This window comes from Symsagittifera roscoffensis, chromosome 2 (assembly GCF_963678635.1).
Source record: "Symsagittifera roscoffensis chromosome 2, txSymRosc1.1, whole genome shotgun sequence".
NCBI lineage: Eukaryota > Metazoa > Xenacoelomorpha > Acoela > Convolutidae > Symsagittifera > Symsagittifera roscoffensis.
This window is the reverse complement of record NC_087063.1, coordinates 82,684,112-82,711,168: the sequence shown is the minus strand read 5'-3', so window position 1 is coordinate 82,711,168 and position 27,057 is coordinate 82,684,112. Positions and strand designations below refer to the sequence as shown.

General features: G+C 36.3%; 1 protein-coding gene across 1 annotated transcript; it reads left to right on the top strand.

Annotated features, from left to right (window-relative positions):
• The first annotated feature begins 1,841 nt into the window (after nucleotides 1-1,841).
• On the top strand, nucleotides 1,842-25,251 carry LOC134839443 (synaptoporin-like). Its single transcript, XM_063854991.1, has 7 exons — nucleotides 1,842-1,879; nucleotides 2,051-2,116; nucleotides 15,085-15,212; nucleotides 19,209-19,431; nucleotides 20,193-20,393; nucleotides 22,947-23,152; nucleotides 24,472-25,251. The coding sequence occupies exons 1-7, from the start codon at nucleotides 1,844-1,846 to the stop codon at nucleotides 24,485-24,487; spliced, it is 876 nt and encodes a 291-aa protein (XP_063711061.1). The 5' UTR covers nucleotides 1,842-1,843; the 3' UTR covers nucleotides 24,488-25,251.
• Nucleotides 25,252-27,057: the final 1,806 nt, after the last annotated feature.

The window sequence follows — 27,057 nt, the reverse complement described above, 5'->3', positions numbered from 1 at the left end:
ATGTTGATCAGATTTTTTAGCGTTCCCGGCACACTTAGCCTTGGAAACAAAGGTCCTGAGTTCGAATATATCAGGGCCTGTTTTTTTAAACAGGAAATTGTCCATTTCACAAAAATTGTCGGCTGATTATTTGTCTGCTTATGTTTTGCCTGCCTCATCGAAGAATTTTTTGCTGTTCATAATTAACATTGTATTTGCTTTAAGTGTTCTGATTTATTTCTGCTGTTAGTATTTTTACTAACGCGAACTTCGTGTGTTTTCTTTTTTTGTTTTTTTTTGTCGAAAAACTTTTCTGCCTCAAATGATTTCAGCTGATATTTTATCGGCTTAGTGATATCTTGTTTAGTAGTTATAAGAACTAAAAGATAACTTTTGAGCTCCTCTCTGGATTGCGCCAAATGCTAAAAAAATCTTAATACGAATTATAGATCAAATTTTTCCTTTGGCAAGATTTTTTCAGATTTTGCCTTTTTTCGGCTTGTTAAGTTTTGGTTTATGTTATATCGGCTTAATGGCCTCATATTGCCTCTTTCGACGAGTGACAAAAAGTCTTTGTATGCGTATCTTTGTTTTGAGGGTGAGGTGGACCTAATATTTTTTATTAGTCTTATTTTCGCCTCAGTTATATCGGCTTAGTGGCTTCATTTTGTTTCATTTGGCAATTAAATAAAGTTTTTTGTGTGTGCAGGGAGCTTACACATAAAGTTTTTTTAGGAGCAGGGAGCTTATTAATTTTGAAGAGTAAAGGGACTCTTTATAAGTCTTAAATTTTATTGATTTTTTTTCGCTCTAAAGGGTTTCTGCTGAGCTCTTTTCGGCTTTCTAACCGCTTTGTAATTTTTCTTTCGATGCTAATTTCACATTATATTGTCTATCTTTCAAAATTTGCCTATTCATTTTGTTCGATCTAATTGCACCAACACTGAGCGGTTTTCGTCATTTGTATCGCAAGTGGTGCCAAGCCCATCTTCGCCTCTGTTTTGAAAAGCTCCTATTAATACCTAAACGGCAATACAATAGTCGTGAAAATGGACTTCAAAATTATAAAATAAATCATTGACTTCTCATGCTTAATGTTTACTTGCGGACCTGATTTTGAGATAATTTTTTACTGATCTTATCCGGCTTGATGAATTTCCTTAATAAAAGTACAAGAAAAACTAAGGACAATTTCAAATTTTTTATACCAAAATGGCCGTCTTTCTTGGCGTAACAAAATCCAAGATGGATATATTATCGAAGACTCCGTTGAATAAATTACTTGTGTGTAAAAACTTTCAGTTCTGGCAATTTTGAAGGTCGCTTTCTGCATATTAGTTACCTATGCAATAGTCTCCATATGCAAAAAGGATAAAAGTCAGAATGAGAAGTGTTTCGTGGAGCAGCAGGACATTTCTTTGAGGTCGCTGTTGATTCCGCCCAGTACATCTTGTTCAAATTTAGTTGGATTTCTAAGACGCTTGTTCAATCTAAGTTTTGAATTTTATGGTTGGACTTAAACGGAACAATTCAGACTAATTGTATTATGCACAATTACAAGCACCTTTTCATCGTCACTTCTTATCTGAAGTCAACCCAGTTTGAGAAAAAAGCGTTTGAAATGCAGATAATTTTCAGTTTTTTCGGATATTTTAAATCGATGTTCAAAAAATTTACGGATTTTCAAATTTTGATGACTTTTTTTAATGTTGACCAAATTGATTTTCCGCGCGCTCCTAGAACACTATAATTTTCTGCGCCGCGGGCTAAAAAAACTTTGTTATATAATAGGTTTGTTTTCAGGGTACGTTTCACTTGCCCAATGAACAGCTATTGTTTATGGTAAAATATATTTCAGACAAGCATGGATAACGTCTCCTCGGGACTGCGAGCTATACAAGTAAGTTAAGTTCAGTCTTTTGTAGTATGTTTTGAAATTTTTGTAAAAATTAATAAGCAAAGAAACGCCTTTTGAAATACGTTTTGAAACATTAAATTATTTTCTTATTTGAGCGTCGAATAGTTCGGTCTATTCAAAGCCAAGTGATGACAGTGCTTTCTGACATTTCAGAGCTCGTCATCTTTCAACTTAGAAGTGTTGGCTCTTCCCAAAGGAGCTCTGAAAGTGGTACAACTTGTAAGTAATATTTATTTTTAATGCCGGCGTATTTCAGGCAATTTTAATGAGAACAACAATTTTTGTTCTGTCCACTTGACGTAGTTGAAAGAAACTATAACCTTGGGTCATTCACGTCATTTTTCTACATCTGTTACATGAAAAAAAATCTCGAACTGTATTGAAACAAATTTCATGTCAGTCTGATTCAGGTTCTGAAATGATAGTTAAAAAGGTTTGCGATTCCGAAGGCTCTTCTTTGTATCTTCCTGGAAATTATTAGGATATTTGCGACATCGACAGTAGTTTGCCTTAGTAACGGTAGCTATAGTTAATTAATACTGTTTCTTGTTGCCTTAGTTAACGCACATGGTACTCTTACTTATACTGCGACTGCGAGCTTTATTTATGCTTCGAAATCAGCCATCATATGTTATTTGAAGTTTTGATGACTTTTGCTCTCATTAAAAAATTCTGCTCGTATTGCAGTCTGAGTTTTTTAGGTAATATTGACTTGCTAAAGTTGTAATACATATATATTTTTTTATAAAATGGGTAATGTCATGCCGAAATCTGGTGATTGGCATGTCTTTCTTAACTTGCAAGTTTTGAGAGCTCTTATCATGGCCCTTATTATCGCCTCATTGGCAATTCTGTTGGTCGCTTTCTGCATATTAGTTACCTATGCAATAGCCTCCATATGCAAGAAGGTCAAAGGCCAGAATGAGAAGTGTTTCGTGGACCAGCGGGACACTTCTTTGAGGTCGCCGTTGATTCCGCCACCGGAGTATTCGGCTCAAGTTCAAGACCAACACCACGACTATTTTTGAAGGGAACCGAACAATATCGAATCTTGGCCTAAAAAGTCCTTGCGTGGCTTGTAATTTTGTTTTCAAAAGAATTTTGTTTTCAAAATAGTGAATTGCTGTTTGAAACTAGGAAACCGAATTAAACTATTATATTGAAATACTGTTTTTATAAGTGAATTTCAGGTCTGAGTTTTTATTGGGTTTTTAGATTTCGTTTTATAACGCGCAAAAAGTTTCATTCGCTGATGCACACATAGTTTGGAGCATTATCATTTTATTCTTTTGGTTGGTAAAGCTCTGTGTTTGATTGATTTTACCAGAATTTATTTGATGACAAATGTGATTATCTGGCACAAATAAAAATAAGTGGGCCATCAAAATATGACAGACATATTCTCCCAAACATTGTAGATTAGCTTAAAACACTAATTACTTTTTACATTGTTCAAAGGTTACATTTCAATCATGCTTTTGTTACTTGTTGGGCTCGTTTGTATATTGTTGATCTGTTTTTCGGCCGTAATTGGAGGTCTGCTGTTTACCTGTGATCGATGCACGAATCAACTATCGAAGGAAGCCGATATTAAAAGCGAAATATCGTCGGCGGCTGCCATAATTTTTACATCAAATGACACGAAGAAGAATTCGAAAGGTGACGAATTAGACGTAGTTGTTTCGAATTCCAAATGACTGTGAATTGACTGGCAACAAAACTTGAAACTTTTTATATCTTCGTTAAATTTTGCGTTGAGTCGAAACTGCTTAAATTTAAATATATCGCAACCGACCTTCAGACATTGAGCTAGTTTTTCTCTTTCGGTGTCCCAGAGGAAAATCACAAAATGGCTTGATTTTGATTTATAAATAAATTTTTTTTGGCTTCTGCGGCAAACTTGGCCAAGAGGTAACGTAACGACTACACATAGGGCGGCAAAGGTGTTTTTGAACTGAAAACGCCCCGCTTCGAAAAATATTGTCGGCCTATCGTTTGTCTGATTAGAAGTCGATATATGTAGTGAAGACACTTATATCGGTCGTGATGAATTTTTTCAGAAGTCTTGAAAGCAGTCTTGTTGTTTTGTCGGCCGAATTGTGCGTCGTTTTGGTATATTTAACTTTTACCCCTTTCTTTTCCGGGCAGACAAAAGGATTAATATCTCAGGCAATCGGTGTTTAATAGCAAATTTCAAATTTTCTGTTTTTCATCCACGTCTTTGATAAATAAAAACAGTTTTACAATGTGGCCATTAGCTTTGTTTAGACGATGTTTTTGTCAAAATCGAATGGGACTAGATCAATGGCGAGATCAAATGAGCTCTGCTCAGCATCTTAAAGCAAATTAGAGATACAGAACATAAATGTAGATCCGGCATAGAAAACTGCATCGATGGTTAAACGTAGCCAAATTTGCAATTCTAGATCATTGAATAAGCAGAGTTTTTTCATCGGAGTTCTATCAAACCAGAAATGGGTTCAGAAAAATATCATAGCAAAAAATCTGTGCTTTAGCGTCATATCATAGAGTTTTTCACTCAAAGCTGATTTATTTGGTGTGATTGCTTTTGTTCTTAAGATAAAGTGTTAATGAGTGAAGTGACCACATTTATTTGTGTCGTGTTTCTTTTGTTTTCAGTAAAAGTGTTGACATTTGTTACCGCTCAAATTTGATTTTTGTAGTTAGTTTTCAATTTTTGTTTCAATTCAAAAGCCGAGGACGCATTATCAGAACCACGCGACGGGATGTCCTGTACAAGGAAATCGCACCCGAACGACCCCCCGAGCATCGACTTTCCTGCAGAGGCATGCACCAAAATCGACAACAAAGGATCATTTGTTTGCGTGAAGTGGCCGAACATTCCCGAAGTCAAATGGGTGCACACTTCCGCAATTTGCATCAAGGGCTGGAAAGCCACCTGGCGTATAAACTCAGGCTCAATGCTCAGCAAGAAATGGATCGGAGAACTACAGCCCTGGGTCTATCGCACCTCTCCAACGCCGAGCGTAGACCCTCCTGACCCACCCCCGGATCAGGAGGGCCTACGCTCGCCCCCTCAAGACCACCCTCTCCTGAAGAAGTTCGCCGAGCTGTGCAGTTGCAATGCAGCCATCCTAAAGCGGGTACCAAAGGGCAGCCGAAACTCAATGGCAGTTGTGTTGACTCGCCTTATTGAGCCTGTACTGGAGAACCCTGAGGATATTGAGAGTTGGATACTCTTACACAGTGTTTTCACCGTTTGCCTTGGAGCCCTGCCGAGAGGTGGAAAGAAGCGACAAAACAACTTAGTCACCACAGTCAACAAAAAACTGAACAGTTACTGTCGCGACACAGTCGCTAACTTCAAAGTCGACTCCCCCAACCGCGGAAAAAAGAAACCAGACACCACCATATCATCTCTCATCAACAGCAAACTTGAAGATGGTGCGTGAAATGCGCTATTCGTATCGCATCTGGCAATGAGTCAATGGCTGAACCGACCAAAGAGAATGTTGCAAAGTTGAAAGAGAAACACCCTAACTGAACTTTATCCGGGGCTGACCTCCCCAGCGCGACCTCCAATCCGTTGCAGATCGACGAACAAGCAGTACTCTTGGCCATAAAAACTTTTCCTGCAGGCTCAGCAGGAGGCCCTGACAAGCTACGCCCCCAGATTCTCAAAGATATCATCGGCGAGCAAAATGGAGTAGCAGGAAAGAATTTCATCAAAGTCTTCACCAAACTTATCAACATCATCCTGGCAGGAAATGTTTCCACAGCCTTCCGCCCATATTTTTTCGGAGCCAACCTGTTCACCTTGGCCAAGAAAGACGGAGGCCTTCGGCCAATCGCAGTTGGCAACACAATCCGCCGAATAGCTTCCAAATGGGCAAGCAACGCTACGAAACTTGATAGGCAGAGTCGCTTCGGCACAACCCAACTCGGTTTTGTTCTCCGGAATGGAGCCGAGGCAGCGGACCATGCAACCAGGAGTTTCATCAAGTCCGCTCAGATAACTGATGAGCACGTTTTGGTGAAGATCGACTTCAAAAACGCCTTCAACTCCCTGAAACGCGAAGCCGCACTGAAAGCGGTCCATTCAAACAACCCTTCTCTGTATCCTTACACTCTATCAGCATATGGCGTCAATTCATTCCTTTTCTACGGGGACACAATCATCCTCTCCGAAGAAGGTGCCCAGCAAGGAGACCCGGAAGGTCCTCCTCTATTCTGTGAATCCATCAACGAACTAATCCACTCCTTGGTGTCAAAGCTGAATTTCTGGTACTTAGATGATGGTAACATCGGGGATCACTACCAGAAAGTGCTGTGCGACCTTTAACGCATCATCTCGCAAGCGGCCCTCCTCGGTCTCAAAGTTCACCCATCCAAGTGCGAGTTGATCTTCCTTGGAAACCCAGACCAAGAAACACGAGGGAAGATTCATGCGGCTTTCGACGACATTTGCCCCGACAGCGAGATTATCCCGAAATCCGAGTTGTGTATCCTCAGTGCGGGCATCGGCGAGGACGCGATTCGGACTACCCTGACTCAAAAGTCTGAAATTCTACAGAAGCTGCAAGGGACTCTCAAATCTCTAGACTCACATGTAGCTCTGTTCCTCCTCAAAAACTGCTTCAGTATCCCTAAACTCACATATTTCCTCAGGTGTTCACCTACTTTCACTCAGCCCGATCTCTTGAAGAGCTATGATGATATTATCGCAAGCATGTTGTGCGACATTTCTAATTTACAGTTTAACGAGTTATCATTAGATCAGGCCAGTCTTCCAGCCCACCTCGGAGGCATCGGCATCTCAAAAGCAACTACCTTGGCATTCCGCGCGCAATTTCATATTCTTTGGGACACCGACATCGACGAGGAGCCCTTCAACGTGGCGTTTGCATTGTGGTCTGAATCAACTGGTATCGTGGCTTCCCCAGAAAACCCCTGCTACCAGAAAAGCTGGTCGTTGCCCCTCTACGAAGCATCACGCGACGCGCTCATTAGCAAACTCGACGACCCCGGTAAGCAAAGAATCACATCGTTCCAGGGAAAAACAGCGGCTGCATGGCTATCCGCTCTCCCTTCCATGAACCTCGGCCTCAAGTTGACAGACGCCCAACTTAAAAACTCAATCGGCAGTAGACTGGGTCTGCAACTCTGCGAACCCCACACTTGTGTGTGCGGATCCCTCGTGGACAAATCCGGACAACGCGGCCTCTCCTGCCGCAGAAGCGCATGCCGGTTCTCGCGACATACAGCACTCAACAAAATAGTCAAGTGTGCCCTAGGCCTCCTAAGATCCGACAACAAACGCCCAGATGGCATGTCACTTCTCAGCTGGTCCCGAGGTCAGTCAGTTGTATGGGACGTAACCGTCGTGGACGCCTTGGCACCCAGCAGAATATCCAACTTTGCACCAGGAAAAACCGCCGAAGAAGCCGAATCGAGAAAACGATCAAAATACACCGAAGTAATCCAGGCAGGGTACAACTTCATTCCCCTCGCCTTCGAAGCTCAAGGTCAACCAGGGCCCGACTGTAATAATTTCATCAAAGACCTGGGAAAACGGCTCATCGTCGCCACAAAAGAGCCACGCGCGGCTATGTTTTTAAAACAACGGATATCTATTGCTATTCAAACTGCCAATTCCGCCTGTATTCTGGGCACAATCCGAGAAGTTGACTCCCTAGAAGAACTTTTCTATACTATATAACTCCTTGATTTACATGACCTTATATGACCGCGTATTTAATTTACGTTTTTATTAATTCAAAAGCTAAATGTGAGTGCAAAAAAATATCATTAACAGACCGGAATCGTAAAAGAAGTCCTTTGAGTGGTATAACAGTAGAATTCAGCACTGTTTAAATGAAACACCAGCACTAGGCTCTTTTCCAGTTCCCCCTTTCAAAATACCGAGTTTTAGATTTGTTTTACGTGTTATTACGGCTAAATGCGTGATGTTCCGCTGTAAAGTATGAAGAACAAATCTGTTCAGAATTGTCGATTTGTTCACCACGCCAAATATCATTGCATTTTGACAACGTTAAATAGACTTTTCAAAATTGTATTTGAAAGGGGGGAACTGGAAAAGAGCCCAGCACTATTCAAGAATCAGTCTTGTGCCACTCTAGCTCCGATCAGCGATGAAAGATTGAAGACTGAAACAGCACTGACTGCTTCGCCTATGGCTCCCCGCACAATGCGAATCTTTTTTTTTTCATAATACTTTCAAATTGTAAACCCCACCACACTGTGACTTGGCAGCTCATTTTCTTTCCCCCACCTGCATATGTTTACAAGTAAAATTACAGTTCACATTGTCCGATTGTTATGAAAATTGACATCGACATGCGGAATAATTAGGCTCTGGCAAATATATTAAGTCTTCATAATTAACCTTGAAAAACCACTTTTTACACCATAAAATTGATGCTCGCTTGCGTGAAGTGGGGCTTCACTATTATGGGATAATGGGAGGGCTCATAGTTCATGTCTAATGGTAGACTTGGGATAATGGGAGGGCTGTAATGGGAAAGACTTGTAGTTTTGTATACTTAATTTTCAAAGGTATTGGGAGGAGGAAGGGGGTTGAACGAGTCCAGAGCCCAAGTTTTTAAGCCCATCTGATTGATTTGAGTGAGAAAAGTAATATTACCGAAGGAATAGCAACCCAGAAAAAATCTAAAAGTCTTAAAATTTTTAGAACCAATATCTTATCAAGTATACACGTGCTCCTTCTTTTATCAGCACGTGGATCTCATCTTTGGAAAATTTCAACTTTCTACAATTTTTTCCGACTTTTTTTTCGACTGTTTCCGACTTTTAAGCTTCCTCGTGTGATCATGGCGACAACCGAGAGTGTAACTCCATTTATAGAGTCTCCTGTCTTTACAATAATCGGTGTTATAGCAGCTGCAGTTGTTGTAGTGATCGTCGGCTGCTGTGTTTTATACGTCACATTCTTAGTCTGTCTGTTTCTCATGTTCGGATGTGTATACATGATGCAAGCAGTACATGATTTGGTCTCATCTAGAGACAGAGGTTCAAAAGATAGGCGAACAGCTAATTCAGATGTAGAAATTATATCAATAAGAGTGCCATCTGATCATTTAGCCACAGAGCAGCCCAAGCGAAACACTGAATCAACAAAGCTGTAACCAAATTAAGCTGAATTTTGATCCGAAATTGAAATGGAAGAAAGCAATTTTAGAAGTATAGAATCGACAAATGTTTTTTTTAGCCATGCCTACCCGGCTTAACTGAAGAAACAAACCCAAGAAGCTGTAGAGCTTTAAGTTACAAAGTTTTGGCATGAAAGCAGCCAAAACTATTTCAGAGATAGGGCAAGTTTTCACTAACCCCAAAGCTAACCCCCAGCATCCGAAAGAATGATCAAAATAAGAACTTGCAATTAAAGGAGGCTCTTTTCCAGTTCCCCCCTTTCAAAATACCGAGTTTTATGTTTGTTTTACGTGTCATTACGGCTAAATGCGTGATGTTACGCTGTAAAGCATGAAGAACAAATCTGTTCACAATTTTCAGTTTGTTCACGCCAAATTTTCTTGCATTATGACAACGTTAAATAAGCTTTTCAAAATTGAATTTGAAAGGGGGGACTGGAAAAGAGCCAAAAACCTGAATATTAATGTTTTCCGGTAATTTGTTTTGGGTACCTCAGAGTTTCATTCTCTTCGCGAAAAATGAAATTGCCTTTCAAATTGGCTCTGGTATTCAGGTCAATCGTTCCATTTTTCTCGGGTCACTATTTTTTTTCCGTAATACCCTTGCATTAAATATGGTTCAAAGTGAATATTGGCAAGACAAGCAAAGATAGCCGGTTCCTTTGCACAGAAGGTTCCGCCACTCATATAACATTAATTTTTCTTGCAATTTGATGAAAATCGAAAATTAATTTTTTTCCAGAAATGTTTCAATTGTTATGAACATGAATTTGTTTGGTTTTTTTTTTGTTTTTCTATAAAGTTTTTGTTCTGAGAAATGCTAATGAAACTGCTTTTTTAAGCTAAAATTGTTTTTCATTTCACCGGTTTTTCTCGACACTGAGGAAACTTCATAAAAAAGAAACTTTTTGAAAAGTGTTTGTACGTCAGGATATATAAGTACGTGGAGGAACATAAACTCTTTTGTTGCAAGTAATGTACGCGTGAAGTTTTTTTGCGTGAAGTTTTTCAATTTGCCGGCAATAATTAAATTAAGTCTGAAAAAATAGTCTTAACTTTGAAAAAAATAGTTCAAGTTATTATATCAAACAAAAGCGGTTCTAGCATTCCAATGTTTATTGATAACTAGAAAATTCCCGAAAAGATATCGTGCAAAATATTTAGGAATAATGCTAGATTCCAAGTTTAATTTGTTTTAGCACATCGAAAGTGTTCAAGCAAAGCTGCGTCGCCAATGCGGAATCCTGTCTAAAATTAGGCATTATGTTTCTCGAAGGGTGTTACTATGATACAAATGATAAATCTATTATTCAATACAGTATCCTCATATATGGTTGTGTAAGCTACAATGCCCTGTTACCCATCCTTAATTTACAAAAGAAGATAGCGTACCATATTTTTTATGAAAAATCAAGAAAGTGTTACATCTTTATTAGGTAAAGAAGGAATTTTAACTGCTCATGAGCTATATGTTTACGAACTATTGAAGTTGCTGTTTCGATCTTTGGCAAACCTGCCACGAGTGATCATTTAAATAATTTCTTTGATATCATTGTATTTAATCAAAATACCAGATCATCGAAAAAAGGGATTATGAAAATACCTTTAGCCAGAACTAATATGCTGAAGTTCTCAATAAAACAACGCGGATCTCAGCTGTTCAATTTGTTGCAAGAAAATAATTTGGTCCCTGTAGAGTTGCAAAGCTTGAATGAAGCTCAGTTTTTAAAAGTGATACATCGCTTAAGATATCTCTTCAACTTAGAAAACAACATGCCTCCGCCAATTATTGTTGCATATCAATTAGTTTACATTCAGTTTTTATTTTACTAACTGAAATCCATCTTGGACTTGTTCACTGGTTACTGTCGCTGTCTAAAAAGCCTCCAGCCTGCCCTGCGGTTGTTATGGAATCTATAGAGACCTGGCACAGTCAGTAGAGGAGTAACCGAATAGTGAACAAGTTCAAGAAATTTAATTGAACCGAGAACAAAAGACAACGACAAGAGTGAAGTTTTTTTTTGTTTGAAGTTCTGAGAAAAAAATATATCCTGTGACATAAGCTAAACCATAGTTGATCGGATTGCTCAGACGTCCGGTAATAAAAAATTTTCAGCTAACCATAAGAGCCCAAATTGCGAGAATATGAAAGTTAGGTCCAATTTTGAATAATTATTACCAAAATACTTTGAACTGATTTGTTTTGTTTTAATTTTGCATTAAGTTGTTTTGTTACGGACCAATTAATTGAATGTTAAGTTTGCTAATGTCGATTTTATGTTATGGGCAGCCGTGTGCAACCCGAGTGGGTTCGTTGGCTGTCCTCTCAGAGGTGTTTGTATTTTATATATATATATATTAATCTATATTTATAGTGCTTAGTTGTTTATAACCAGTATCTCTTGAGAAGTAAATCTTCTTCTTCTTAAGAATTTTTAAATGTCGTTTGAATACGACCTTGGATTTTATAATGATATATATTACTCGATCGTTTCGGCTGATTTTGACGTCATAAAGTTAAAAGAGGTATGACAAAGATAACCTTTTGCTGTGTAAGTAGCTCAGAAAGCTCCGATCACAACAATAACAAAGAAAAACACTTTTTTTCCACCTCGAATTTTTTTTTTGCTCGTGATGAGATGAGAGGAAAACGAATAGCAAAAGAAAGTTTTTTTTGCCAAAATTTTTTTGAAATGTTTTTTAAACTTAAAATTCTCAAATGGCTTTACAAAATTTTTAAACACTAACTTTTCTGGAATAAAATTAATTTTTAACGACTAAACTAAAAGCTTATCGACCTATAATTAGCATGCTCGCTCGCTTTGTTCGCTGGAAATTAGACTGAAAATGTATCATTTCAAGCCGGTTTTTTCTCGACACTGAGCGAGCTATGTTATCTCGCAAGCGGTCTAGTGAGTTAAAACGATTATAATTTTTCCACTAAACTCGCAAATAGAAGTGCTCATTTGGTGGCAACAGTTTTGATCCATACCTTTAGCCATTTATTAGCATGTGTTATATCTGCTTTTTATGTGGCTACTGTTCGCGTAAAGTATATCAAGTGACCATGGCGCAGATGCGAGGACTTGATGCTTAATCTCCAGTTTGACGGTTCGATTCCGGCCCATCGATAAATTTCATTTTCCGCTTGTTTGCGAAGTGTAGCTTCGCTTCTGTGTGAAAGTTTTGATCTTATCTCCTTTTTTTCGTCAAAATCTGTTGCATCTATCGTTACGCTTGCGGTTAACAAGCGTTATTACATGGGAATCTTGATTTTTTTTTATCGTCAGTGTTTATTTAATGTTTACTTGCGTTCATTACTCTTTTCCAATCTTAGATTGGCTATGTTTTTAGAAGACAAGCAAATAAGGTTTTGTGCAGAAGTCCAATTTTTGAAATTACGCATTTCGTCCCGCATCCGTATAACAAATTCAAAAATATCAAACACGTACCTCCAGCTTGAGCTAAGTCCTAGGCGTCTTTCATCGGGACATGCGAAAATTTTGGTTCACTCGTGCTTTTTGGTGTGTTCTATCACAAGTAGTGCAAAGCTCCGCTTCGCCTCTGTTTAAACCTGAGCTATTTCGTTGATTTTTTTCAAAGTGTCCAGCTTTCAGTTTTTTGGATGTCCCATTTCTCAGAAAAGATTTTGTTTCAGTGTGCAGGACTTTGATTAAATTGATGCGCTTTATTTTGATATGGTAGAAATTGAATACTTTTTCGATTTCATATTCATCCGCAGAATGTTCGAGAAAAATTGATCTATTTTTCGCCAAGTCTAGCAAAAAGTTTCATTTTGGTTTCGATGGTTCTGTTCTAAGTATTTTGACAGATCATAAACACATGGCAAGAGTTTTGGTGAATCAAGTTTTGCGATTATTGTTGTTTTTTGTTAACAGAAATATGACAAGTTGATTCTTTGGATTCCGTTGTCCGCATTTGATTATTTTTCTGTCTATTTACTGCTGCGATAAGCAAGGGTATTGCAATCGGGTAATTGATTTCTTCCCGTAAATAGCGTTATTCACAGGAATCATCTGGACCAGGACCATTTTTTTTTTCAAACGGAAAAGATTCTGTCTCAAATAAATTTTTGGCCTTATGTTTACCTGCTTATGTTTTGTCGGCTTAGTTGCCACATGTAAGAATTGTTTGTTTCTGTCGTGAACGATTTTTCTTGTAGTTGCTTTGGCTTCAACGATTTTTTTGGCTTCATCACTTTCGGCTTACTTTACATCGACTTGATGGAATCTTATTGCATCGTTTAATGACTGAAAAAAGTTGTGATATGCGTGTGTTTTCTGAGGGGAACGGGGGACTTGAAGTTTTTGAAATTTGGTTTGAATTCTTTTCTTTTTTTTTCGTCATGAAGGGTTTCTACTAAAGTTTTTTTTGCTTTTTTACGGCTTGGTAAGCTTTTGTTCCTTTGATCATTTGGCATTCGATTGTCTGGGCATGTTTTTTGTTCAAAACTATCTTCATTCAGTTGGATAGATCTACATGTATGTACAGTGATAATATATCGTAATTAATTTTTTGCTGATGGTTTTTCGGCTTAATGGTTGTCTATTAAGCTCTCGGTATAGTTTCCGAATTGTGTATACCATTTTGCATTCAGTGCATTTATGGTTTTCGTGAATACTGTCTGGCAGTACATGTATTTTTTCTAAAACCATCTTGCTAAACAAATTTGGTTGAATTTCAACTGATCAGCTTTCGACTTCAATTCTTTTGACTTATTTAGCTATTATTTTGTCCTCTACAAATTCTTGATCTTTGTATGAGATTTATAAGATTTTAAACCAATTTCAAATTTTTGTATACTCAATTTCAACTTCCAGAACTTACTTCTTAGCATATAGTAAATTTAAAAATTATTATATTTTTTTGTTTCTTTAGTTTTTCTTCAATGGTAACATCGTTCGAACTCCTCTTTGATAGGTCTTGTGTCTCTTGCTATTTTAATCCTATACTTGTTGTATCGCTAACGGTGCGAAGTTCAGCTTCACCTTCGTGTCTGATTTCGTTTTGGTTCAAAAACTTCAGCTAAACGAGTGAAATAACATTATTAGGGATCTGGGACAGCCTTGTGGTAAATAAAGTTCAAGTAATAATATAAATCTCAATTTTTTCTTCTTTTAACCTTTTTATCATTCTTAGTTTTAATCAGTTTGTTGCTTAAGTTTTTGTCTGATTAATTGATGTACTCGTGGGATGTCTGTTTTTGTAATTACTAGCTTTCTTTTTTCATAAATGCCCATTAAAAGTCAGCTGGATAAAAGTTTCTTTGTCGGATGATATGATCTGTTGTGAAGGTTAAAATCCACAAATTGTTTCCCAAACTACTTTTCGTATGATAGAAAAAAAATCGAAATGATATCATTCTAAACAAGGACAGCCGGTTGCTGTGCAAGTAGCACAGAATGTTCCGACTGAACTAAATTATGAAAAGAAATTTCAAAAATAAAAAAAAATTCCAAAAGGATTTAAAAATTTATTGTTTGGCAGTTTTTGTCTGAATTTCCTTGTTTTTTTACTAGCTAGAAAATATGATTGACATGGGTGAAAAATGCAAGAAAGAACGCTAGCTATTGTTAAGATTAGACCAGTTTTTCTCGACACTGAGAGCGCAGTTGCAGCCTAAATCACGAACGAAAGGTTTTCGATAAAATGTGCTCGAACTCTTACGACATGTTTTGTAGGAACATTCCTCGTGGGCATGATTTTTTCTCGCTCTCTGATCTTTCTCATTATCTGGGCATGTATATATGTTGTTCCGAAATCTTTCGTTTGTATAATAGTTCAATGAGATAAGATGCTCAATTTGAACCATTTTGAAATAACTCGCATTGCTTAAGGGTAAAATTACAGATAAAAAAAAACAATATAATTGCATCTAATTCTTGACCAAGGGGATCTAAAACTATTCCTCTTAAAAAGCTCAACAACTCGTATGATGGTCTCCGTAGATAATTGATCTTAACTTAACTGAAAATTGAGTGATGTTACATTTAGGTGTTGTGTTTGATCGCATTTGCAGTTGTGGCTGCTTTCGACGACAGTTTCGAGTTCCAGAAGAACTGTGGCAACGATACTGTACTGAACATGACCAAAAGGACCTTTCACTTCGGATACCCATTCGAGTTAGTTATCGTTTTAGTTGGCAGTATTATAATAATTGAGTGGTATATAAATCAGGCCAATTAAACCAGCTACAACATGAGCCAGCCAAAAATACGGAGTTGTTAGATAATAATGTAATAATGACGTAAGAGGGCTTAAATGAAGTAAATTTTGGCTGGTTTAAATGCTCTGCTCGGTTTCAGCGGGCTTTGTTTTCTTTTATATGTCAAAAACCAACCATTCATACAATTGTATTATAGTATGCTTTAAATCCAGCCCGGTGATCGCCAATAGATGTGATGATAGTTTTTTTGGACGTCCCTGAATTTTTTTTGCTTTTTTGTGCAGATGCAATTTTGCGTTATTCAACGGCTGCCGTTTAATAAAAAAGATCTGTAAAAGCAATCAAAAGCGTAAACTGCAAGCAGAGTGCAGACGAGAAGCTTACATGATCATTTTCGTGAAACAACTTTTGTGGTCAAAGTTTGAATAAGTTTCATTTACCCAATTTCCTGTCAAGTTCGAAGTTTCGAACTATTAGTATTCGAAAAATGTTAAGTATCCTTTTGCCAGAAGAAAAACTCTGCCACTTATTCGAAAGTGGATTTAAAATTTATGGTTTCCCAGCGGAGAAAATTTTCATTTTTATCCGGTTTTCTCAAATTGGTTTAGTTGTTAAATTGTCTTTTATTAACCAAGCAATGCTTGTGCTATAGTGTGAACTCTCTTTTCTTCCCACCTAAATCGCAAATGTTGCGACAAAATGTGTTCATTTTGAAAGTTTTCAATTTGATCAATAACCAGCTATTATGTGCAGCCGATGCTAAAGATATTAACACAGAATATTATATTACAAATAGCACTTTAGTATCAAGGTATCATGGATCTGTAGCGTAGTGGTACGGAAGGAGACCCGCAACAAAATAGGAGGCTTCGAACCTGGGCAGGGTCGGATGACTTTGATGAACTTTTACATATACTAGTTAAAATGTGTCCGCTCTATAAATTGAGGCATGTTATTTGGTAAGTTTCTTTTTTTTCAATTGACTGATGCTGCAAATGCATCATAATTGGCTTGCGTCACTTGGCAGTTATGTAGATTCATAGTTCGCGTGCGTCACTGAAGAAATTTCGTAAAGTTTTTCTCATTCAGTTTTTCTCAGTAGCGTTATCGGTCAAATTTTGCTTGTGTATGCGAAGTGCAACTTCGCCGCTGTGTTAATTATTCAAGCAATTCGAAAGCTGAAACAGTAGTTATCTTATAAATGTCAATGAAATAATTGAAGTTACTTATTTGACCATTGTTTTTTCTTTTTCATTCATTAGGTTTGCTCCAATTCAGTATTTCAGGTTTTACTTTCTTTTTTTTAAATTCATTTCAAGTTTATTTGCTCAAAGAAAGCCATATAATCTCTCCAATAATGAAAGTGCAAATAGCTGGAAAAAATTGATTGACGTTTATTGAAAAAAGAATTTTTTAGATTTCTTTTCTAGCGTAGAAAAAGCTACAAATTGATTTAGTTTTCTTGAAATGTTTTAGTTTCATCAGGAACATTTGGAAAAGTTTATCAGGTTGCACATTGTTAGGGAAAGTTGCCGATTCAAGTTGTTGAATGCATTTGTTGCATCAATTTGTAGTGTTTCCGGTCTTTTTCAATGTATGTGGCCTTTTTCATAAAAGTGATTAGCAGCATGAATTGAGCTTTCAATGGCTCAAGTTTGTTGGCAGCCAACACTATCCTGGATCTCGTTTTTAAATCTTCTTGGTATGCATCGACTGATTACTCTTCGCAAGTTTTCGCCTGCTCCAATTTGTCTATTTCTGCCTGAGTTAACCTTATCAAGAGCTACTTCTCGACATAATAATAATGTTTCATGACTTCCTGACTATAAGGTTTTGATGGGCAGTTTTTCTTTCTTAATCAGCGATTTATGACGAGTTTTCTGATGCTATTTTGTTTTTTTTCTCCTAGAAAGAAGTAAATTTTTAAAAACGTTTATCGAGTTATCGAAAAAAATATACACAAAAAGTACGGCTTTATGATTTCTGCTAATAGAATATAATTCTGGAGTATGTTGCTATTGAATGAAATTATTATTTATACGCCATAATATTTATCGGTAAATTAATCATTGCACGGGTGCATCACAGGGTGGGGGACTTTGTTTTAAACAGTTTAAAACACAGGGTTAAAAAACTGTTTAAAACAGCGGGAAAAAAACACGTTTAAAACAATTTGATCGAAATACACATAAAGTCGTTTTTCGGCTAATGACGCAATAGTGCTAAAGTTATGACGCAATAGTGCTCGAAGTTTCACACCTCAATTTTAAGAATTTTGAGAAATCAACTTGACGTCGAAAAAGCGGGGAAAATGACTTTCTTGTACAAACAATTTAACTGTTGAATTCAGTGTTCGCGAAATAATTTTTTTAAAAGCCAATCAACAAAAAAAAACATATTTTAATGTATAATTGGATAAAAAACGTTTAAAACTCCCACCCTGGTACATCATTAAGTAGCAGTTTAGCATACAATTTAGTTAACATTTTCACGCTTGCGATTAGCAAACGTTATTAAATCGGAATATAGACTTTTTTCCAGCTAGCAACTTTTCAACAAATCAGTTCACATTTCTGTTCTGATCATTAAGATGCCTGGAAGCGCATATTTTTCGATCATGTCTGCATTTTTAACAGTAGCCGATCCAATTTAATAACGAACGAATTTCATTCGTTGCTTTCAAAGCAACTCTTATTTTTCTTTTTTTTCGCTGATGTTTTTTCATTTTTCGGCTTGACTTGTTTTAGCTGACTTTATATCATTTTGGGTGCTTCATAATTTTTAGTTTAAAAGGCCAAAATGTTTTCATTGAAATTGTGCTCTTGGAGAAGGGAAAAGTTGTGATTTTTCAGATTTTTTGCTATAGCTTAAAAGCATTAACAGCATTTTTTTCGGCTCATTTGTTGTCAACTTAAGTGTTGTCTGCTCGTTTACTGTTTGATTAACGTTGTTTTTTTGGGGGGTTGGCGGATTTCCAGGGGGTGGATCAAAGATTTTTTCGAGGGCGGGGCGGATTTCCAAAAAATTTTCGAAAGTTTTGTCGACCTTTTTTTTCTTTAGTTCGACTAAATTGATTTTCCGAGCTCTCCCAAAGTACTAAAAAAACCTTGTTTTGGCCAATTTTTGTGCGCCGCAGGCAAAGTTTTGAAAAAAAAAAACAGGCAAAAAAGCGCTTTTAGGCACTTTTTAAAATCTTTTGACTAAAAAATAGCGTTTTTTCGGCTAGCGCTCCCCCTCAAAATTAGTATATATTGGCGCCAAAGGCGCTTTTAGAAAAATTTAGGGGTCCGTCAGCCAAAAATGGATATAGTACAAAGGGGCAACCTTTGGGTCGGCAGGGGGTCGAATCCCTGAGGGTGGGGGGAAGGAGGACGTCCCCCCCTAAACCCGCCCTGCGTATTTCACACCAGCAATTTGCTTCTTAGTGTCTTTCTAGTATTTCAACCGCCTTCGAGACAAATAAATGAGAATTTGGTTTCTGTTCTTGAATCAGTTGCTTTGTCCTATTTTTTGGATAGCTGCCATTCCATTTTTTGTAAGCAAGTGGTGCGAAGCTTCGCCTCTGTGTTGAGCATCACAATTATACTCTCAATTTTATCTTGAGTACTTGAGCTACGAGTCTGAATAAATCAGCTGAATTGAAGCTAGCCGAAAATGAGCAGGGTATATAAGCCAGCCGAAATTTGCGTCAGAGAGCAAATAAACTAGCCGCTAATTTTGACAATTGAATGAAACTTGAAGGGTGTTTGTAAATTTTACTTTTATATAATTGTTTCATAACTATTATGTTATAATTGCGTTGTTTCTTTGGCTGATTATAGGGTAGCTGGCTTACCTCAGCTGGTTTATATTGCATATTTTTGAAACCTTTTTGGTAATATTTATCTCATTGTTAAGAATAATTTAGTGTTTTGTTAAAAATAGTTTCGAATTGAGTCCATTTTCTTCGTAGTCTGAACGAGCATGAAGTGAAGTTGCCTCTCTGTGAAACAACTACCAACTTGACCAGTACCTCTTCTCAAGTGCTGCGGGTGGCTCACAGTGACCAGGAGTCCTCCCCCAAGTTCTTTGTGTTCACCGGGGTGCTCGGATTCATCTACTGTATGGTGGCAGTAGTCGCCTACGTCTTCATCTCCCCTACGTTACAATCGCACGATGGAATCGGATTCAAAATAGTCCGTTTGTTCGATTTGTTTTCTAAATTAAGAAATGTTTTTTTTTTGGGTTCCGACCAAGTCACGTCACGAAGTGTGAAAAACTATGCTGACGGTCGATAAATTAACAGGAGAATCTGATGAAAAAATTTACAGAAAAAGTCTTTAATTCCGAACTTACTCACCGTACTCATAGTGATTGGAAGTTTCTGTGCTTATTCTGCAGCAACCGGTTATCCTAGTTTTCAAAATAGATTCAGCTAAGAGAAGTCAGATGACGAAGGGCATATCTTATTAAAGTCGTGCTTCGATCGATACTATTTTTTTTACGCTAGCAAGCAGCTAGTGTTTTAGTACGAACCTTCTTTTTTTCTAATCTAACTCTCAAGTAAAACTGTTCATTGAAAATGTTCACTTGTGTGCCTTTTTCTATAATCACGATCTGTAGCAATTGAAATTTCATAGCATCGGTTCTCGGCTATATTTGTGGCCTGTGTTGGAGATTTTTAAGCGTCCGTGGCTGATTGGTTAGTGCTTGAGACTCATAACTTCTTGTTCGTCGTAGGTTCGAGTCCGAGACATTGACGAATTTTTACTAATTCGAGGCTTATTTTTACTTTTTCTTATTGCACTTTTTAGAACTCTGGTTTTGCTCTCGCTAGTGTTTGCGAAGCGCAACTTCGCCTGTGTAAGTTTTGCTAAAACAACTGTGGCCGGAACATTTTATTCTGCTTGCACAGCAATCGTGTAAATCTGGGTTCATCTTTTTTCTTGTGTTTTAGGACGTGTTCGTGCACATTTTGATCTGCATCTTCTGGTTTTGTGGCTCTTTCGCTCTCATCCGGGCGAAGAACCAGATCGAAAAGTACACCAGTCCCGCTAGAATCTTCCTCCAGATCGAGGAGTGTCACTCCACTACGGAAGGAGAATTGAGCTGTACAGTGACTCATGATGCAGAGTACAGGGCACTCGGATTCGCCGTGGTGAGTCATCCAACCGGGTCAATTTGGCAATATTTTGTTGCGTTTTAAAAAGAATAATTTATTTCAAAGTAGAGGCAATAGAATTGTGTGGACAATATTCAAAGATTTGGAAGATGTCAAAATTAGAGAAGACAAATTAAAGGAAAATTAGCTGCCCACAAAACGTCAATTCAAAAACTGAACTTTTCCAAATTCAACAAAAAAGTATAGAATAAGCTCAAAGATATACTCAGCGCTTAGTTATATCTGATATTTTTTGTCATTTTGTTTTGAGATAGGGCATCTTTATTAGTCATTACCAGGATAAGGGCTAAATTTAATACAGCCAATACTACACCAGCTGAAAGTAATTGATTTTTTCTACAAAGATAAAAAAACAGTGAAAGGCCATTTTTTGGTCACCTCGAGTTCATTGATACCTTGTTTACAATTCCAAGCTTTAGCGAGCGTATTGTAATAGTACTACGACTTTTCCTTTTTCAACCTAAGTCGCAAATATTGAAGCCCCTTTTGGGGGCACCATCATGGCTTTTTGATAGCATGTACTTTGACATTCGATTGGTAATACGTTAACTCAGTTGATGCATTCTTAATTCATTAAATTAACCGAAAGAAGCTATTTGTTTCAGACAGCAGTACAATAATGAAAACTCTCGATTTTAGAAGATTTTCAATTCAATACATCGCAATTCTTTTGGTATTTGGTGCCACTTTTGCTGCATTACATTGTCAATTCATTAGCATGTATAGCTGTTTTATTTGTGGCTTCTGTTAGTAATTTGTCAAGGGCACGTGGCGCAGATGTGAGAATAGGAGACTCTAAAATCTCTTGTCTTAGGATCGATTCCGCAATAGCAAAAGTTTTCATAAAGCTTATTCTTACTTTTTTGTATTTACTGGCTAGTGTGAAAATCTTTTTTTTTTTGAAAATTTACACTTGTGATAAGCAAAGTTTATCAATTCGGGAACTATGCTTTTCTCCTGTGAACAGCTTGTCTGACTGGCCTAGGACTCTAAAATATGCGGGATGCATTCATCGCTTTTTCGAAGCAGGGTGTTTTGAACTAATTAAAATAAGGTTGAAGTTGTGGCCTATCGTTCGCTTAAAAAGTTTTGGCTCAACGTCTTAGATGGTTTTTTTGGCGCAAATGGCGCATTGTGGTCTATCTGTTGCGTGTTTTTGGCGTTTTAAATTTTTTGGTGTTTTGGACTTAGTTTGTTTGAGTTTCTACAAGTCACTCAAAAAAGCTCGGTATCTTTAAACCCGTCATTGTTAGCAATTAATTGTCTTTTTTCAAAAAATTTAATTTTATTCGATAAATAATTTAGGCGATAAAAATTTCTAGTTTTCGCTTCAAGCATTTTTGGGTCATACTTTGTAATGAGAACTTGTAGTTTGTATTTTGGTTTGCGGACTTAAAGAAAATGACCGAATGTTTGTTTGCTATTTTTTTCCAGACAACTTTCGACTTTTTAATTAGCAGTTGAAAGATAGCAATGGCCTCAGCCCGAAATTGAATAAATGTGTCGGTGGATTAAATAATTTAAAACAAATTTAATTTGCAATAAAAATCTTTCAAAGCTAAAATTACTTCATAGACGTTGAAAAGCAGTCAGAGCTTCAGTGCTTTGCCCTTATACATGTAGTTATGTTTTCAAATGAAAGGAGAAAATTGTTTATTCATTCAAATCTTTCTAATTGTATTTATAGATTGCAGATCTTGTGAAGCTTTTATTTGCCTCCTTGTAATGTTTCAGCAATCTGTAATGTTTTTTTTAGTTTATTACGTAGAGAATACTCTTGTAAAGGTACTCGTGATTTTTTTTCGATTTTTTTGGAAAGTTTTGTTCTTCGTTCACGCTCATTTTTTTTTCGCAGGTTGATTTTTGACTTCTTTTTAGGTTCACTTTTTTCCTTGGTTAAAAGGAAGCCAAACTCCACTATTGATCAGTTAAAGTGTAAACGTTACGAAAAACGTGGTCGAATTCTAATTCCGAGAGTGGAATTCAATTTACAGATTTCCCAGTGGAATAAAAAAAATTAAACTATGATCCATTTTTTTTTCAATTTGGGTTAATTTCATCCCAAAAAAATGCTCAATCATGAATTGCTCTCGAAATTCGAAAAACTTTACGGTCGAATATTTTTTTAATTGAATTTTGATATTTGAAATTTTTTTTCAAAGAAGCCAGTATTTTTTTCTGGCTTTGAGTTCATGACTCTTTGCAACTGTGGTTAAATAAGATTTCAATCCGTATTATCAGGGCTTCGTTTTGTTTGGTCACAATAACCATCATCAGAATTTGTTTTTTTTGCCAACCACTTTTTGTTTATTTATTGAACCCTGATGACGATTTTTGCTGCTCGCTATTGAACCGTCAGCTCAGATTTTGCTCTAACTTCCTTTTGCAGTTCTTGTCGTAAAAAATGTAGCTGCCCACAAATCATTCTATTTTGGCTATTAAGATGTGCAAGGCTTCAATTTAGTTCAAATTAAAATTTAACCTCTGACTGTTTTTACCTACTTAGTTATGAAATCATTTCATCTTTAGGGAATGGGCTTTGTGAATCTGTTTGCCTGGTCGGCCAACATCTACTTCCTGGTCAAGGACACGCCCTGGTTTGACCTTATTCTCCAGAGGATGGGAAAACCGGCCTCTGCTAGTGGATCGAATGCTCAGCGATATGGGACTCACACGCCTGCAGACCACCAAACCGGGGAATCGTCTCTGCCGGAACAACATCAAATACCGCCTTAGTCAGTTGTTTTTTGTTGGTATACTAAGGTGAATAGCTGAAATACCCGAACCTTCAAGGTGGCATATTTTGAAATAAACTGTTATTTCGGATCTTTAGCAAAAACTGTGGCTTTATTTGTTGATTAAATAAGCGTTATCAAACTGGAGTATATACTTTTTTTTCTAGTTAACAACTAGTTTAACAGAATCACTTGAATCGTTTGATAGCTTGCTTTATTAATGAAGGTAATTTTCATGAAAATATGAGCCCAGTAGTGTGGTGGTAAGGAGCGGGGCTATGCCGCGAAGTATCAAGCGCGCGAATCTGAGACCATGCCAGTTTTTCTAATTGGAAGAACGTAGTTCAGACCTTTATATAGGTCACGATGAATTGTTTTTTGTTTTTTTTTTCAGGAAAATTTTTTAATCAGACTCAAATTTGTTTTTTTTTTGCGTTTGACTTTTGATTTCTTTTTAAATTCAGTTCATTTCCTTTGATAAAAGGAAGGCAAACTCCTCTATCAAATGTAAAAATACCGAAAAACTTGATCGACTTCTAATTTTGAAAATGGAATTTAAATGTCAGATTTCCCAGCAGAATAAAAAATTTTAACCAATCATCCAGTTTTCGCAAATTGGGTTAGTTTATCAAAAAGTGCTAATTATGAATTGCTCTAGAAACTCAAAGAGGTTTAAGGCCGTCTATTTTTTCTTCGAAATTTGAAGGTTGAAATTTTTTTTTTAAATAAGTCAGTTTTTTTGCATCATTTCTCCTTGCGAACTGTCAGTTGGCTATGTTCATTATGGTTGCAAGTGTTGTTCATCGTATTTTTGGGGGACATGATACTTCTTTTGACATAATCAATTTTTTTTTCGGCTCAACTGGTGTCTGCTCAAAAATTGTCGGCTTTGTTTCCGCTTCGTCAGTTTTGTTCCATTGCTAATTTAAAATTCAAATGTTTCGCTCGGCATGTTTGCCTAAATTGAAATTTTATCGAGACACGAAAATTTTAGTAGACCTAATTTTTTTCAACATTTATGCTTTTTGTACTTCTAAGTTTTTTTATGTTTGTGTTGAATCGCAAGTGATGCGAAGCTCCGCTTCGCCTCTGTGTTTTTATAAACTTCCCTAAAAGTTAGTTTGAATTGGTATAAAAATAACAATTAATTGTTTCGTTTGGATCGCCGGATTGAAAAATCAGAATTAAATCAAAAAAGTTCAGAAAAGGAACTAATTTCAAACCGTGAGAAGTATTCATTTTTTAAAGAGTGAAAACAGTTTATGAAAAAGTTTTTTTTAGAAGTGAGTGAGAATAATTTATGAGTTTTTCTGTTTCAGCAATCCAGACTTGTAAGAATTCGTTGGGCTGATATTAATCGATTGAATTAGGCACAAGCTGCAGATACCAAGATACCCGAAACAGTTTCAGAGAACAAAAGAAGCAATGACACCACATGGTCGAGAAATTTCTATTTGGTTTTGTAAAGCTGAAAAACTGCAGATATTTTTGTAACTGCATATCTATCGTCTTCGTGACTTATTTAGAAAAAACTGTAGCGATGTCTGCTGCCTGGGATTTTTTATTTCAAACTGACTGTTTTTTTTTGTTCTGATTGATCTGTGAAGTGCTTGAGGTTATCAAAATAACAAGAGAATCGGAAACCGAACTATTATCAGCTGCAAAACCTCAAATACATTTGAATTTTTGACTCATTATTATGGAACCTAAATGTAAAAGCTTAGAAATCATTTGAAAGATCTTAGTTTCTTGCTTCAAAATATAATTTATTTCCGATTCTTTTAAAAATGAACAGCTTTGTTTTGATTTTCAGTATTTCTGTTATAAAATGATTGGAAATTATCGTTAACTTACCTGTAAAGCTTATTATCTAACAACGCTCATCGTCAAATTAGAAGAAGCTTATGCTTTGTAATCTGCTAGCTTAGGCGTGTTCATAGTAATCAATCCATATCGCTTTTCTATCTCTAACTTTGTAAAGTCGCCGTATTTTTTGTATGAATTTGAAAATTACTGTACAGCAACTAGTTTTGCATTTTTGATGTCCAAGTTTGTTTTGATAGCATCGGATTTCTCGGAGAATTAATTCTTTGAAGGCATTGTTACTTTTTCAGGATGGAAGTTTGTCCAAATTATCAAATAATCGAAATTAACTAGTTGTTTTGACTCTGGAACAAAATGATAGAATTTTTGTGCTCGGATATTTTTTTCTCCAGAAATAATTTTGTTTTTAAGTAAGGCATTTAGGCAAAATTTTTTAACGCTGATTGAAAAAAATTGATGTCCAACACTCAAAATGAAAAATGAAATTTTTACTGGTGACCATTTGTGTTTAACGTACAGATTATCGAATTTAGGAAATTGATTTCTATATGTCATATTGGATAATTAACGCGCAATATCTAATGTTTTTTTAAAGCGTAGGTGACACATTGAATCATTTCAAAATGAATTGAGGCAAGCAATTTGCTCTTGTTAATACGTTATCAGACACAATACATCACTTAGTAATTTATATGGAGTGTGGAGTATTCACTTAACTTAAATCTATTATATATTTAAATGCGGGCTTCACTATCTCGCCATGTTTAAGCTTTTTCAACGTGTTATTTTTGCATGTTTAAGCTATATCGTATATTGCAATGGTTAAGATTTTTTTTTTCGATTTTCCAGTTTGATTTTAGTGGTTATTTTACCGAGTTTAAATTAAGCAGCCCAATATCGAATTAGGGGTTGCGATTTTGGCCTCCAATTTTGAATGCCCGAATCATTTTCATTTTAGCTAGCGAGATAAGACGATTTTTGAGATTTTTTCAAAAATTTTCAGAAATTTCAAATAACAAAATAATTTACAAAACTTGAAGTCCCCAACCCTGCAGTTGGGTGCTGTTGGAGTACTCTAAGGAGTTAAAAATCTTGCCTCCAAATATGACTGTTCAAATCCTTGTAGTTTTCGAGATATGACGTTTTTTGTGATTTTTTCAAAAAATTTTCAGAAAACTTATATTAATTTTTTTTCGCAAAATCTGAAATTCTCAACCCTGTAGCTGGGTCCTGTCAGAGTAATCTCAAAGATTGCGGATCTTGCTTCCAAATATGACTGCTCAATTCTTTGTAGTTTTCGAGATATGACCTTTTTTGTGATTTTTTCAAAGTTTTTCAGAAAACTTAACCTATTATTAGTTTTTGAAAATCTGAAATTCCCAACCCTGTAGTTAGGTCCTTTCGGAGTACTCTCAAAGATTGCGAATCTTGCCTCCAAGTATGACTGCTCAATTTTTTGTAGTTTTCGAGATATGACGTTTTTTGCGATTTTTTCAAAATTTTTCAGAAAACTTGAATTATTTTTTTTCTTTTAAATTCTGAAATTCCCAAACCTGTAGTAAAGTCCTGTCAGAGTACTCTCAAGGATTGCGAATCTTGCCTCCAAATATGCCTGCTCAACTCTTTGTAGTTTTCGAGATATGACGTTTTTTGTGATTTTTTCAAAAAAATTTCAGAAAATTTATGTTAATTTTTTTTCCGCAAAATCTGAAATTCCCAACCCAGTAGCTGGATCCTGTCAGAGTAATCTCAAAGATTGCGGATCTTGCCTCCTATATGACTGCTCAATTATTTGTAGTTTTCGAGATATGACCTTTTTTGTGATTTTTCAAAATTTTTCAGAAAACTTAACCTATTATTAGTTTTTAAAAATCTGAAATTCCCAACCCTGTAGTTAGGTCCTTTCGGAGTACTCTCAAAGATTGCGAATCTTGCCTCCAAGTATGACTGCTCAATTCTTTGTAGTTTTCGAGATATGACGTTTTTTGCAATTTTTTCAAAATTTTTCAGAAAATTTATGTTTATTTTTTTTTCGCAAAATCTGAAATTCCCAACCCTGTAGCTGGGTCCTGTCAGAGTAA

Bases quoted from the DNA above. Each gene is read 5' to 3' on its own strand.
- LOC134839443 (XM_063854991.1), top strand. From the start codon at position 1,844: ATGGATAACGTCTCCTCGGGACTGCGAGCTATACAA. The intron at 1,880-2,050 runs GTAAGTTAAGTT...CTGACATTTCAG, and splicing joins CGGGACTGCGAGCTATACAA to AGCTCGTCATCTTTCAACTT. The intron at 20,394-22,946 runs GTGAGTCATCCA...TTTCATCTTTAG, and splicing joins GGGCACTCGGATTCGCCGTG to GGAATGGGCTTTGTGAATCT.